The sequence below is a fragment of the Petaurus breviceps genome, unplaced genomic scaffold, assembly GCF_028583685.1.
Source record: "Petaurus breviceps papuanus isolate PSGF00001 unplaced genomic scaffold, PetGlider_PUasm1.0 99, whole genome shotgun sequence".
NCBI classification, from domain to species: Eukaryota; Metazoa; Chordata; class Mammalia; order Diprotodontia; family Petauridae; genus Petaurus; species Petaurus breviceps.
Genome location: NW_027187465.1, coordinates 20820922 through 20833781, shown reverse-complemented (window position 1 = coordinate 20833781; position 12860 = coordinate 20820922). Strand labels below are relative to the sequence as shown.

Here is a 12860-nt window from a genome sequence, read left to right as displayed (position 1 = left end):
AAGATAGGTTTTTATTTGAATATATGTTCAATGGGTATTCTTGATAATGAGAAGTTACATTTATAGTAACTTTTTTAAACATCCCCCAAAGTACTATTATTTTATTTTACCTGAAGAGTATTCTGGTCAATGACCTGGAAAAGTGAATGAGGTTTATTATCAAAAGAGATGGGCCGATGAAGAAGATTGCCATTGCCAAAAGCAACCCATCCTGGCTCCAGTTCTTCATTACGGCAATACACAAAACCTCTGCAAAAGAACAGTGCATGGGTGTTTAAGTAAGTTATTGTGATTAAAAAAATTATCAAACACAAGTAATATTTCTGACTTACTAATAGCAATGAATCTTAAAGTATGCAGAAGCTCTGACATAAAGAAAAATAATATTCATTTTTTGACTGACACCTTGTATAGCAAACAAAAATTCTGCATAACTGACACCAGATGAAAAAATATCTTTTAAAAAATCTAAAGAAATAGGTAACAATCACACTTTTTATTTCCATTGCAGGGATTAAAATTTATAGACTGCTAATGGAGAAACACTACTTGTTCAATCTGCAAACTAAGTGTATGTAAATATTTAACCATAAAATTTTTTATTTATCAACAAAGAAGCTACTGACAGAGTTTTAGAAATACTAAGCCTGAAGTAGCTTCTGGCTAGGGCACAAGATTCTGTGGCTTCCACACTAGATCAAAGGTCAAAATCTATCTTTTAGATACTATACTTTTAGAACTACTTAAGACAAAGGACAGATTAAATAAAAAAGAAAATGGCAGTGAAAGAGGGATTATTTGGAGAAGGGCAATTTTGCTACTAATAAAAAGCAAGTTTCTTCAAGTCTGACTACTCAAAATTCCTTTCAAAGAGATTTATAAAAAAAGGCAATATTCCAACAAAAACATTTAACAAATTTGACACAACTTACCGTAAAGTACCATGTAATCCAGATCCCAATTTGCTTACTCCTCTACCAACAGAGTTAGTAGTATATAGGTAAAGACCATCTGCTGTAAGGCAGCGCCCCAAATCAGCATCTGAAATAAATAAATGTGTGTGTAGATATATAATTATGTATATATCTTCACACATATATTTTTAAAAATTTAAGTATCTTAACTGAATAAGAGATTTTAAATTGTGGGCTCCCAAAGACAAAATCACTTTATGTGAAACATGAGGCTCTGTAGACAGAACTGGAGTTTATCAGCCTGGAGAGAGAGAACACTTTGAAGGGTGAGGTGAGGTTGGAAGAAGGTTCACCATGACAGCTGTCTTCATGTAGTTGATGGGATATTATGTAGAAATGTAATTAAACTTGCTCTCTTTGGCTTGAAGGAAGCAATGTGGAAGATGGAAAGACCAAATTTAGGCTTAATGTGAAGAAAACCCCTCTAACAAAATGGTCAAAGGGGATGCTTCAAGTAATGAGTCCTCCCATCAATGGCTTGAGCAGAGGCTGGATGCCCCTCTCCTGAGACAGTGTAGAAAGAATTCTTACCTGCCACTGCCTATTTTTGTGTAGCCCATGACATAAAAATGATTTTGCCATTTTTTTAATACCATGAAACTTTATTTAAAAACATTTTTAAAAACCATTCTTTGCTCCAGAGACATACAAAAACAAATGGTGGGCGGAATTTGATCTGCAGCTCATATTTTGCTGACCCCTGGACTCGATCACTTCTGGGTTCCCATCCAACCCTGGGATTATGTGGAAGATCATTTTCTACTAATAGATAAAGCATTCCCTGGTCGGTAGACCTTTCCTAGTCCTGTCAGGACTATCGCCCCTCAGATGACCTTTCTTCTACTTTTTTTTATCTTGTATGTACCCAGTTATTTACATGGCATCTTCCCCATCTGAACGTAAGCTTCTTGAGGACAGGGACTGGTTTTGTCTTTGTACCTAGTACTCTGCACAGTGCTTGTCACGTAGTGTTAATAAATACTTGTTGACTGTTGACTGATTGATGCTATTTCAGAATGGCTGTCAAGAAGGAGATCCACAAGCCAAAAAGCAAACACAGAAAATGTGGCTAGTTACTGAAGGATAGAGAGGTAAGTATGTGTATACATGCAGCACTAACATCATTTCTTCTGAAGCACTCCTGACTTCTGAAATTTATAGGAGTGGGACAGACTTGTCTGGTCTTAAACCCAAAACTGGCATATGTGATTTCAGAGATCCTGAGAAGGTCTGCTAGCAAATAACCCATATCACCCCACCCTGTCCTGCTGATGGATTACTTTCACAGCAGAAAAGTCTTGAGGATTAGAGACTTTATAAGTGGAATGGGCCTGTAGTCACCCAATCCAACCCGCTCGTCTTACAGAAAGGTAAGTTGAGGCCTGTGCAAGGGAAACTACTTTCCCAAAGTAGCAACAGAAGTGTGGTTCAAGCTCAGGTCCTCTGGGCCCATTCCATCCCACTGCCTTTCACTTCCCAGCTAGAGAAAAGACCTTCAGAAAGGGAACAGATGGTCAGTCAATTAAATTGGTTCCTAGGTTAGTTCTGATTGGGGAAAGAAGAGGGAGAAGACAAGGGCTCTTGGAAGATCAGATGTAAGGACAGGAAGAAGCAGAGAAAAGAGAAACCAAAACTCCAGAGAAGAATGGAACCTGCTTCCCACAATACCCCAGGCACACGGGTTTCCGTGAAGAGAGGTCACTATGTCACGAGGCAGCTCATTCTGTTGTTGGACAGCTCTGATGCTTAGAAGGCTTCTTAGAACCTAGAATTGATCCAAAAATCTGTCTCTCTAATTTGCATCACTCAGAACACAGAACAAATCTAAACTCTCTTCCAATACCTAATTCTCCCTTTTGTCTTTTTATCCAGCCTAAAAAACGCCCAGGTTTTTGATGAGATCCTAGTTTGTCATTCATTGTCCCTCCTAAAACACCCAGACCCTCAATCCTTTTGATCTAACCAGAGCCCTAAAATTGTGAATTTTTTTTTTTTGGTCAGCCTAATCATACAGTCAGTACATATTAAACTTATGGTCAACAGAACATCCTAGGATTTTCTTACACAAAACACTAGAAAGCCTGGGGAAATGCACCCCACCTAAGCTAATTAAGTGAGCTTATCTCTGTTTAATGTTGTCTTGCCAGCTCAGGCCCTATAATCCAGCCTACAGTTAAGGTGATTCACTGGGTCAGGTGTGTTACACAGCTAGCTTCCTTCTGCTTTGGGTTGCAGCCCTAATATGTCTCCATCCATATCATTCATAAAAGATGCTGTCTAGGACAGAGCCTTATGGCAGTCCACTGGACACCAAGTCAACCATCACCATTCTTTGGATCAAGAGTGCAGATCTCCCCCATCATGACATCATTCAGTCTCTTATTTCACCATGCTGTCCATAAGGGCACAGCCATGCAAAGGTATAAACAGTTTAGGAGCTTTGTTGTTGCTGCTGTTTAATTCCAACCCATAATCTCACTGGCAGAAGAAACTCCTGATATGGAAATTCCGTCCACTGATGGAGGACAAAGGCAGCTTATGTGTGACCTCAGGCTCTAGAGAGCTGGCTGAAGCACAGAGAGAGCAAGAGAGCTGCCCGCGCTCCCCCAGCCAGTGCGTCAGCAGCAGCAGCGCCAATACCCAGATCTTCCGGTTCCTTACACTGCAAGGACGGGAAGAGCTCACTCATCTTTAAGGTCGCTGCATTCATATGAATGTAGAGGAAAACTGCTCTGTAGACAGCGTGATGTGCCAGGAAGAGAACTGAGCCTGGACTGAGGAGACACCTGGGTTCAGGACTTGCATTTTGGAGGTGTCTAACTGAGCAAGTCACTTAAACCTCTTTGAGGCACTTTCCTCATCTGTAAAATGGTGATAATAATATCTGCACAATACAGATTGGACAGAAAGTACTTTGCAAACCCTACGGAATATGAGGCATTGCTATTTTTAATAATGATCTTTAGATGTGACATATAATAATTCTATACTCCCATAGCATCCCATCACCCCGGTTACTAAGCAGGCTTTTGTGGGCTACAGAATCAGAGAAGATCAGAGCTGAAAGAGATCTGAAAGGCTCTCTAATCCAGCTCAAGTCTGAACCCAATCCCTTTGACAACATCCTTGCTAAGGATCCCTCCAGCCTGTGTTTGGAGGACGCCCCCCCCCCCCCCGGGAGTGTGAGCCCACCACCTCCCAAGGAAGCCCTTCCCACTTTGAGGCAGCTCTCACTATCCCTTTCTTTAAGCCTACACTCTGTCCATCCAAAGTAATGATTTGCTCAAGGACTACTTTATAGTCATACAACTTGATATCATAGGAACAATGGAGGAGAGTCCAGAAAGGTAGAAAAAGTTCAAAACCACCCTGAAGATTCCTGAGTACACCCAGGTTTGGGCCAACTGAATCCTCCAGGAGTAACTGGGAAAGAGATTGTTATGACTTTCCTCCTAGCACAGAAGAAACTTTCTTTTTCATTTCTTCACTGAGATAATTTCAGCTTCTCCATTTAGAAAATGATAGGGGTGCTCAAAGGGTCAGTAATCCTGCAGGCACAGCGGCCTGACCTAGCACACTGGTAACTCAAAAAATGCACTCTAATACAGGATGCTCAAGAATTTCCCTCCTCTCCCCCCTTTATTGACTGCCTTTAGGTCTCAGGTGCCTTTCATCATTCACTAAAAAAATTAAATAAAGCTTGATGATCTCTGCCCATCTCCAGCATTTACAGTACTGGGCACCTGGGACCAGATTCAAACGTGCAAGGATATTTTTAAAGGAATACTGCCTGTGTTCTACTCTCATACACTATCGGGCTTTATATTCTTGACAATAAAAGTTACCAACATAAAATTGTGGGAACCTTGGGAAATGATGAAGGTCCTGGACACAGAATCAGGTGTAAATCATTCTCGCCGCCCCAAACCCAGAGTACCTTTACTCTCCGCGCTCGAAGCAGCGCTGCCGTCTGGCGCTGGTAACATGTCTTCATATCCCCAAGAAACCACGTGCTTGCCCCCAAGCAAACAGGACGGTGACCCGGGGCCTCCTTCCAAAAGAAGCAACCTAGAAAAGGGGGAAGACATTCAAGCCCTTCGTTCCAATGGGAAGACAAAAGCCTGCTACCTGAAAAAACAACTCAAGCCATCTGATGGAAGATTAAACATTTTCAAATCTGCCCCCAAAGTAGTACAGAAAAATTTTCAAAGAAACTAGAATTTATGCTGAACAAAATTTTGACAATAAAAATACAATCATATTTCTTCAAAATGTAACTGGACAGTTTTTATATCATTGAGAGTGGTAAAATCTCACTTACAGAGAAGTCTTAAACATACAGGCCATTTTCAAACTAAGGCTCACCTGTAGAGTACATCAGCTACAGGCAGAGACCCCAGATCCGTCTGTTTCTGTAATAGATGGACCGTATGTACAAAAGTTTTCAATGATCCCCTGAAAAAGTAACAGAAATACATCAAAATATAAGATGACTTGAGTAACTACAAAGTTTTGTAGCCTATTAAAAGCTGAGCAGGTTTCAGCTCAGTTTTCCTACATGCTGTGTGTTGCCTTGCCTAACTTAGCTGGGTGACTTTGAGTAAGTCACTTCAACTCTCCTGGAAGTCAGTTTACCCCTTTGTAAATGGACGAAGGTTGAATGAACTGGTCTCCAAGGTCTACTCTACATTTATGATCTTATGACACTGTGAGAATGTGATGATTTGGACCCTCACTTGCAAAAATGTATCATTACAATTCTTTTACTCCTCACTAATTGATTCTCCACCCCACTCTCCGTAACAATTGTCCCAAACTTTTTTTCTCCTCAAGCCTCACACATTATCTCTTCCAAATACCCTCTCTCATCAGTGAATATCACTTCATATTATACTGAAAAAACTGAGGTCAACTGAAAAGGGCTCCCTTTTCTCCCATCTTCCTCACCTCATAAACCCCTGACATGGTCTCCCACTGCTTCCTTCCACAAGGTCCTCCTCCTTTACTAAAACCAACCCCATTGCATATACTCTTGATCCAATTCTCTCATCTTCTCTGGCAGACTGTCCCGCTATCATCACCTCTGTTTCTAATCTCCAGATACTTACCACCTACTGGCTTCTCCCTCGCTATCTCACTAGAACCCACTATCCCTGCCAATTACTGCTCTGTGTCTCTACTCTTTCTCAGCCATACTATACTCAGCATACTTCTCCTTTTACTTTGTTCTTCATTCCCTGCAACTTGGCTTCCGCATTATTCAACTGAAACTTCTTTCTCCAAAAATTCCAATAATATTTTAATTGATAAAGCTAATGGTCTTTTCTCAATCCTCATCCTTCTCCACCTTCCTGCAGCCTTTGACATATACTCCAATCACCCTTTTCTCCTAGGTACTCTCTCCTCTCTAGGTTTTCATGACTGGCTCTCCTATTTGTCTGATGGACTCTTCCCTGTCTCCTTTGCTGATTAATCATCTATATCATGCCCACTATTACAGGTGCCCCCCTAGGCTCTGTCCTGGGCCTCTCCTCTTTTACCCGTATAGTCTCACTTGCTGACCTGGTCAGCTCCCCAGGGTTCAACTGCTATGTCTATGCAGATGATTCTCAGATCTCTAGATACAGAGAGCCCTAGTCTCTCCCTGACATTCAGTCACTAACTAACTGCCTACTGGACATTTCAAATAGGCATCTCAAACTCAACTCAAAACAAAATTCATTGTCTTTTCCCCCAGATTCAATTCTTTTCTAAACTTCCCTATTATTGCGGTCGAAGACACCAACATCCTTCTAGGCACCCACATTTGTAGTCTTGCTGTCATTCTCAGCTCCCTTCTCTCACCCCACACAACACAATTGCCGAGTCTTGTCTCTATCTCTACATTATCTTTCACATACATTTCTTTCTCCATTCCTAGTGCCAGCACCCTAGTACAGGCCTACATCACCTCTAACTGTAATTGCTGTCTGCCTGCCTCAAGTCTCTCCCCACTGCAATCCATCCTTTATGAAGCTGACATAGGGTCTGACCATATTTTCCCCTCCTACTCCAGTGACTTCATTACCTCTAGGACCAAATATAAACCCTTATGTTTGCCATTTAACACTCCACCTGACTGGGCCCCTTCCTACCTTTTCAATCTTCCTTTTCGCATACTCTGTGATCTAGCCAATACTGTTCTATAGTAGGATGGTTCCATCTCGGACCTTTTGCACTGGCTGTCCCCCATGCCCAGACTGAACACCCCTCTCACCCCCACGTCCTGGAATCCCTGGGTCAGCTCAAGGACCACCTTCTAAAGAAGTCTTTCCTTTCTGTCCCAGTTATTAGCACATTCTCCACCCAAACTACCTTTTATTCCCTTTGTATGTGTTCTGCTCATAATTACATAAGTAAATGTGTTCTCCCCATTATGATGGCAGTTCCTTTGGGGAAGGAACTGTTTTCATTTTTGTTTTTGTACCTCTGGCACTTTAGCACAGTGTTAATTAAGCACATGGTGGTGCTCAACAAATGCTTGTTGAGAATCTTCCTGACTTTAGTTCACTACACCTGTCAAATATGGATAATAATCATTCTTGTTCTATGTCCCTCAATAAGGCTTTGTGAAGATAAAATGAGATAAAAGCATTTCCAAAGGTAAAAAAGCACTATAATTATATAATATATCATTATGAAATTCTAGATGTGATCAGACCCTTTATCTGTCCAGCTTTCTTCTGCTCCTTCTCTTATATCCATCGGATAAGCCTTAACAGAGAGACTAAGTCACAGAGAGACACCACCTAAGCAGACTTCCTACAATGAACCATTTATAAGATTTCTACAATTGCACATACTCTCTTAGGGTTTAAAACTAAGCTATGACAGTCTGTTCAAAGTGATAAAACTGAAAATAACTGCTGGTCATATTTTGCTTTAAAAATAATTTAAATTTCATACATTTGAAAGTCAACTTTGAATTTTAAATGGCCAAAATGACTTAGAAAATAATAATGAGAGAGGCGGCTAGGTGGCACAGTGAATATAGCACCGGCCGTGGAGGCAGGAGGACGTGAGTTCAAATCCGGCCTCAGATTCTTGACACTTAATAGCTGTGTGACCTTGGGCAAGTCACTTAACCCCAACTGCCTTGCCTCCCCCAAAACAAACAAACAAAAAAAAGACCTTTAAAAAAAAAGAAGAGTAAGAAGCAGTCAGATATTGATAAAATCAATAGAAGAGTCCTTCAATGACAATGAGAAATGGAAAAAGAAACTTCAGCTAGGAACGTCAGAGTCTTCCAGAAATATCAGCATGGGTTTTCTTATTTAAAAGATGCTATATTTTCATATCCTTTGACCTTGTGATTTCAGACCGTGGGTTTGTATCTTTGTAATCAATAGGTGCCAATCACCTGTAATCAACAAGGACAGCAAAAAGAGACAAGTGTGCAAGATATTTATAGCAGGAATATTTGTTGGAAATAGACTATGTACCCCTTGATGAGAGAATAGCTAAACAAATTATGGTATATGGATGTAATGGAATATCACTGTACTGTAAAGATTATTGAATATGATGAATTCAAAGAAACCAAGGAAGACTTACATGATGTGAAGCAAAGTAAAGAACTCCAAATAAATAAAATCAGTTTAAACTTGGAAATTTTGCTTTATGAAAATCCTGATCCTCTATTTGCAACCACTTTATCAGAGGGCTTTAAATATAAAATATATTTTTGTGAGGGTTTTGTTTAAGTGTTAAGAACCAACCAAAAAGCTATTGCAAGAGTTAAGGTGTGAGATGAGTGCCTGGCCCAGGGTGGTGGCGGGAGAAAAGGAGAGAAGGTAATACAAGAGATAGTAGGAAGCTGAACAGACAAGATTTGACAATTATTTGGATATGGAGGTGGGAGAAAGTGAAGAGCCATGCCTATCACCAATACTCTGAGCATAGCTGACTGAGAGGATGGTTCTATTCTCCACAGTAACAGGGAAGTTGGAAGAGAGGAGGGTTTGTGGGAAAAGACAAGAGTTCAATTTTTGATATGTTGAGTTTAAGACATCTACCAAACATCCAGTTCAAGATCTCCAATAGGAAGTGCGAGACTGGAGGACAGGAGAGAGGTTAGGGCTGGGCAAACAGATTCTAGAAACATGTGCATAGAAATGATAACTGAATTCATGGGAACTGATGATACCACCAAATAAAACAGAATGAAAGAAGGGAAGGAGAGGAGGGGAGGGGGGAGCCATGGGGAGCATGAGTATTTAGGGCATGACCTGGACAAAGCTCTAGCCTTGAATGTCACATATGAGGATCAAACAAAGGGGTTCAAATAAGCTACTTCTATGTTGCTAATTTACTCTTGCAAATGAATATAAAAATTATAGAACTCAAAAATGTTTGACCGTCTACGAGGTAGATATTTAAATAATAGCACTTTGCCAATCACCTGGTATGAAATATAATTCACTTAGGATGAATTGGTAAATGCTGGTTTCCCACTTAGGTGCACTGTCTTTAAAACACAAGCAGACAAAATTTTTGCTATAAGACCTACCAGCCTTCACTCTAACCTGACCCGATTATCAGCAGTCATAAGGCAATTAAAGCAGGCAATAAGTTCTATTTAAGTGCGTTGTAAAATGAAAAACGCTGGATAAACGTGAGCTATCAAGATGACAATTACTGTGCTTTTACCTTGCACAAGCCAAGGCGACAAGAGCAGCAGCAGCATTCTCCTTCTGCTTATGGGGGACGTGCTGGCCGGTGGCAGACGTCTCCTCTAGCCAAGAGCAGAGCAGAGCTTCGATTCCGTTCAGACAGTCGGCTGGCTCCTTAGTCAAACTCAAAGGCTGGCAGTCTCGAAGGCAATTCAACAGCACCTCAGCTGTGATATTACAGAGAGAAGGGTCTGTTCTACTCTGGGACTGAAGAAGAGGAAAAACCAGGAGGAGCCCCATCCGCGACGTGAATGGTGCTTGCTCAGGCTGCTGTAACAACCCCTGGCGTTTGAGCAGAGCCAAAGTTTCTTCATCACCCGAATTTTCCCTTTCGTGTTGTTCTTCCAAGGCCAGCTGGCGCTGAGCATTCCACAGTCCTCGAAGGGCATTCAGACGGTATTCAAGCAGGCGGGCATAGGCATTGCTCTGATTCCCACACACAGACCGCAAACGTTCTGCGAGTTCAGTAGGATTTTTGGTCTCAAATGTTAAAATCTAAGAAAAGCAAGCAATAAAAGGTTACAATCCAAGAACAAACATATCCATTTTATCACTCATCACTGAGAATAAAGAAGCAAAATGTAATTAATTCCATTATCTAAAGCATTTAAATTCTAACACAATGTATAAAAATATGCAACATGGGGTCAAGCTATTTATTTCTGAGAATATCTTTTCCTAAATATTTCTGCTAAGCCTCCCCCTAAAATAGAAGGGAGTAGGTTGGCTTAATCACTGCCTAAATGCAATGGAGAAAAAGATTATGATCAAACTTCAAAGCCAAATATTTTACACAAAAGAAAAAAGGATTTACCTCTCCAAAAAATCTATTACCTTTGTTTTCTGAAAAAAATTCAGTGTGTTTTACTTCTAGGTATTTATCATAAAATATGGCACTTCATTTTAGATAGATTTCAATTTTTAATTTTGTCACATTTTCATTTTGAGACAATATGTTGATTCAACTAATTCATACAAGGAAGACTTACTTTCCACCACCTTCTTACCAAAACACACAATTATCAGGAAACTTCCCTTCATTTTAAACAGCTGGGGAATAAAAGCACTAACCATTCAATCAACTAAGAGAGTAACCAGCTCTAATCAAACCAAATTTATGATTCAAGGAGTTCATGTGCTAAAATCCTACTAGGTTAGAAAGTCCATAATACAGAACAATCTGGGAGACATGCACATAAAAACAGATTACTGGGAGCAATGTATGATGAAGTCTGGTTCTCATTAGACTAAAAGGTCAAAAGCATGGAGGCACTCAGAAAATAGAAAGTAAAAAACATTGTTAAATCACTGGCAGAGATATCACAAAACACACAAGCTGTGGTTCACATTATTTTTCTTATTAACCCAAAACCAATTTCCTTCCATCTCAAATTTTGCTGTTTAAAATGTTCTGTTAGTCTACTAAAATAACAAACCCTTTTGGAGGCAATGTAAATATTGGAGTTGCCAGGCCAAGCTATAAATTGTGTGTACATTGCTCTACTGATCTGAAAAATGTTGACTTTGGAAAATCAAAAAAGCAAGTCGAAATAAAATAACTATCTATAAAGTTTGATTAATGGTCAAAGCTAATACTGATAGTCCTAAAAAAAAAAAAAAGCTAATACTGAATGTACACAGCTCCAACCAGGCTAGGCATGTATTCAGAAATTTACTATTAGGTTCAGCTACATGAAAAACCACATTAGTTAGTGTAAATGTCCAATTTTTTTCTTACTCAGTACATCCACAAAGCTTTTTATACAATAGCAAACTCAGTCACTGTTAAAGAAAAGTTTTAATGGTAAATAATGGTATTAAATACCCTTTTCCATGCGTGAAAGACTGCGTTTTTCCAGTCCAAATTTTCTACATTAATAAAGAAAAACCCAGATTCTGAATTATTTTCTTAAAATGGTATCAGATAGAAAAAAAATGGTATAAGATATGAGAAACTAAGAGAGTCTTCTAGGATCCTTGAAAATTTCTAGCAATCAAGAAGAAACTAGCTGCTCAGTGACCTGGATCTCTATGGCCATGTACACGGGGACTAAATGCCAGCCAGCCAGGCAGTGCAGTGGATACAGTACTGGGCCTGGAGTCAGAAAGACCTAACTTGAAATAACATTCAAATTTTACCTCAAACTCTAGCTGAGTGAACCTGGGCAAGTCATTTCACTTGTATGCCTTAATTTCCTCATCTGCACAATTGAAGATAATAATAACACTACCTCCAAGGGTTGCTGTGAGGATCAACTGAGATATCTGTGTAAAAAAAAAAGTGCTTAGCACAATGTCTGGCATATATTATCTAGATTCTTAATAAATGCTTGTTCCTAAATGCTTTTACAGCCATACTTAAGGATACTGTTATTCTGGGAATGAAGTTAGCATTTCCTTTCTAAGGCCTACAGATGCTGAAGCTTCTATCACTAAGAACACACCAAAGTTTTATTATTCCAGTTGTTTTTTTTCTAAACAACATAAAATACAAGTTTAGCAGCAATTATGAGCCTCCTTTTGATCTCATCATCTTCCTGAGTCTAAGAAAACCTAGGCAATTTAAATATTTCCTGCCAAAGCTTTTTCATCATTGACCTTGTGATTTCTTCAGCTTAAAAAAAGGTTTTTAAAACAATCAGCTCCATATGCACACCACATATATGATTTCATGCTTTATCGGACATGGATCAGCTCAGCTATAGGAAGCCACTACTAAAAAATGCAAAATGGATTTTTATTACATTCAAGAATAGATGAACAATTCTGTAACATTAAATCTAGCTATTTATTTTTATGATCAATGTTCAAACATAAGTGCTTCTGAAATATATTTGATGGTTCATAAAATGAGGTATGTGACTATTTCTAATGCCAAATTGCACAATTTGCTGCTGAAAAATACATAATATAATCTGTATTTTTCTGTCAATTTCTTTTTTTTACACCTAGTACTTCTGTATATTTTTAGCATTCCATTTTAAAAAGAACTATTCTGAAAGAATTGTTATAATATAATTAACCAAATATTATGTAATACATACACTTAAGTGGCTGTTACATTTATTGATTTAGTGTCTAAGGCTTACTGTGCTTTTAAAAATCCATTAGACTATTCAGCATCATCCATTTTCAATGGCACCTTATGAGCATGGAGAGCTGTCCATTTATTAAT

The 12860-nt window shown here is 39.3% G+C and overlaps 1 protein-coding gene across 1 annotated transcript in view; it reads right to left on the bottom strand.

Annotated features, from left to right (window-relative positions):
- The window catches only part of HECTD4 (HECT domain E3 ubiquitin protein ligase 4), a 159495-nt gene that overhangs the window by 123095 nt on the left and 23540 nt on the right, over positions 1-12860 (bottom strand). Inside the window, exons 2-6 of the mRNA XM_069081884.1 lie at positions 9663-10180; positions 5340-5429; positions 4912-5042; positions 933-1041; positions 111-249 (exon numbers count right to left, since the gene is read on the bottom strand). Of these exons, the coding sequence (XP_068937985.1) occupies positions 111-249; positions 933-1041; positions 4912-5042; positions 5340-5429; positions 9663-10180 (987 nt within the window). The remainder of the gene's footprint in view (positions 1-110; positions 250-932; positions 1042-4911; positions 5043-5339; positions 5430-9662; positions 10181-12860) is intronic.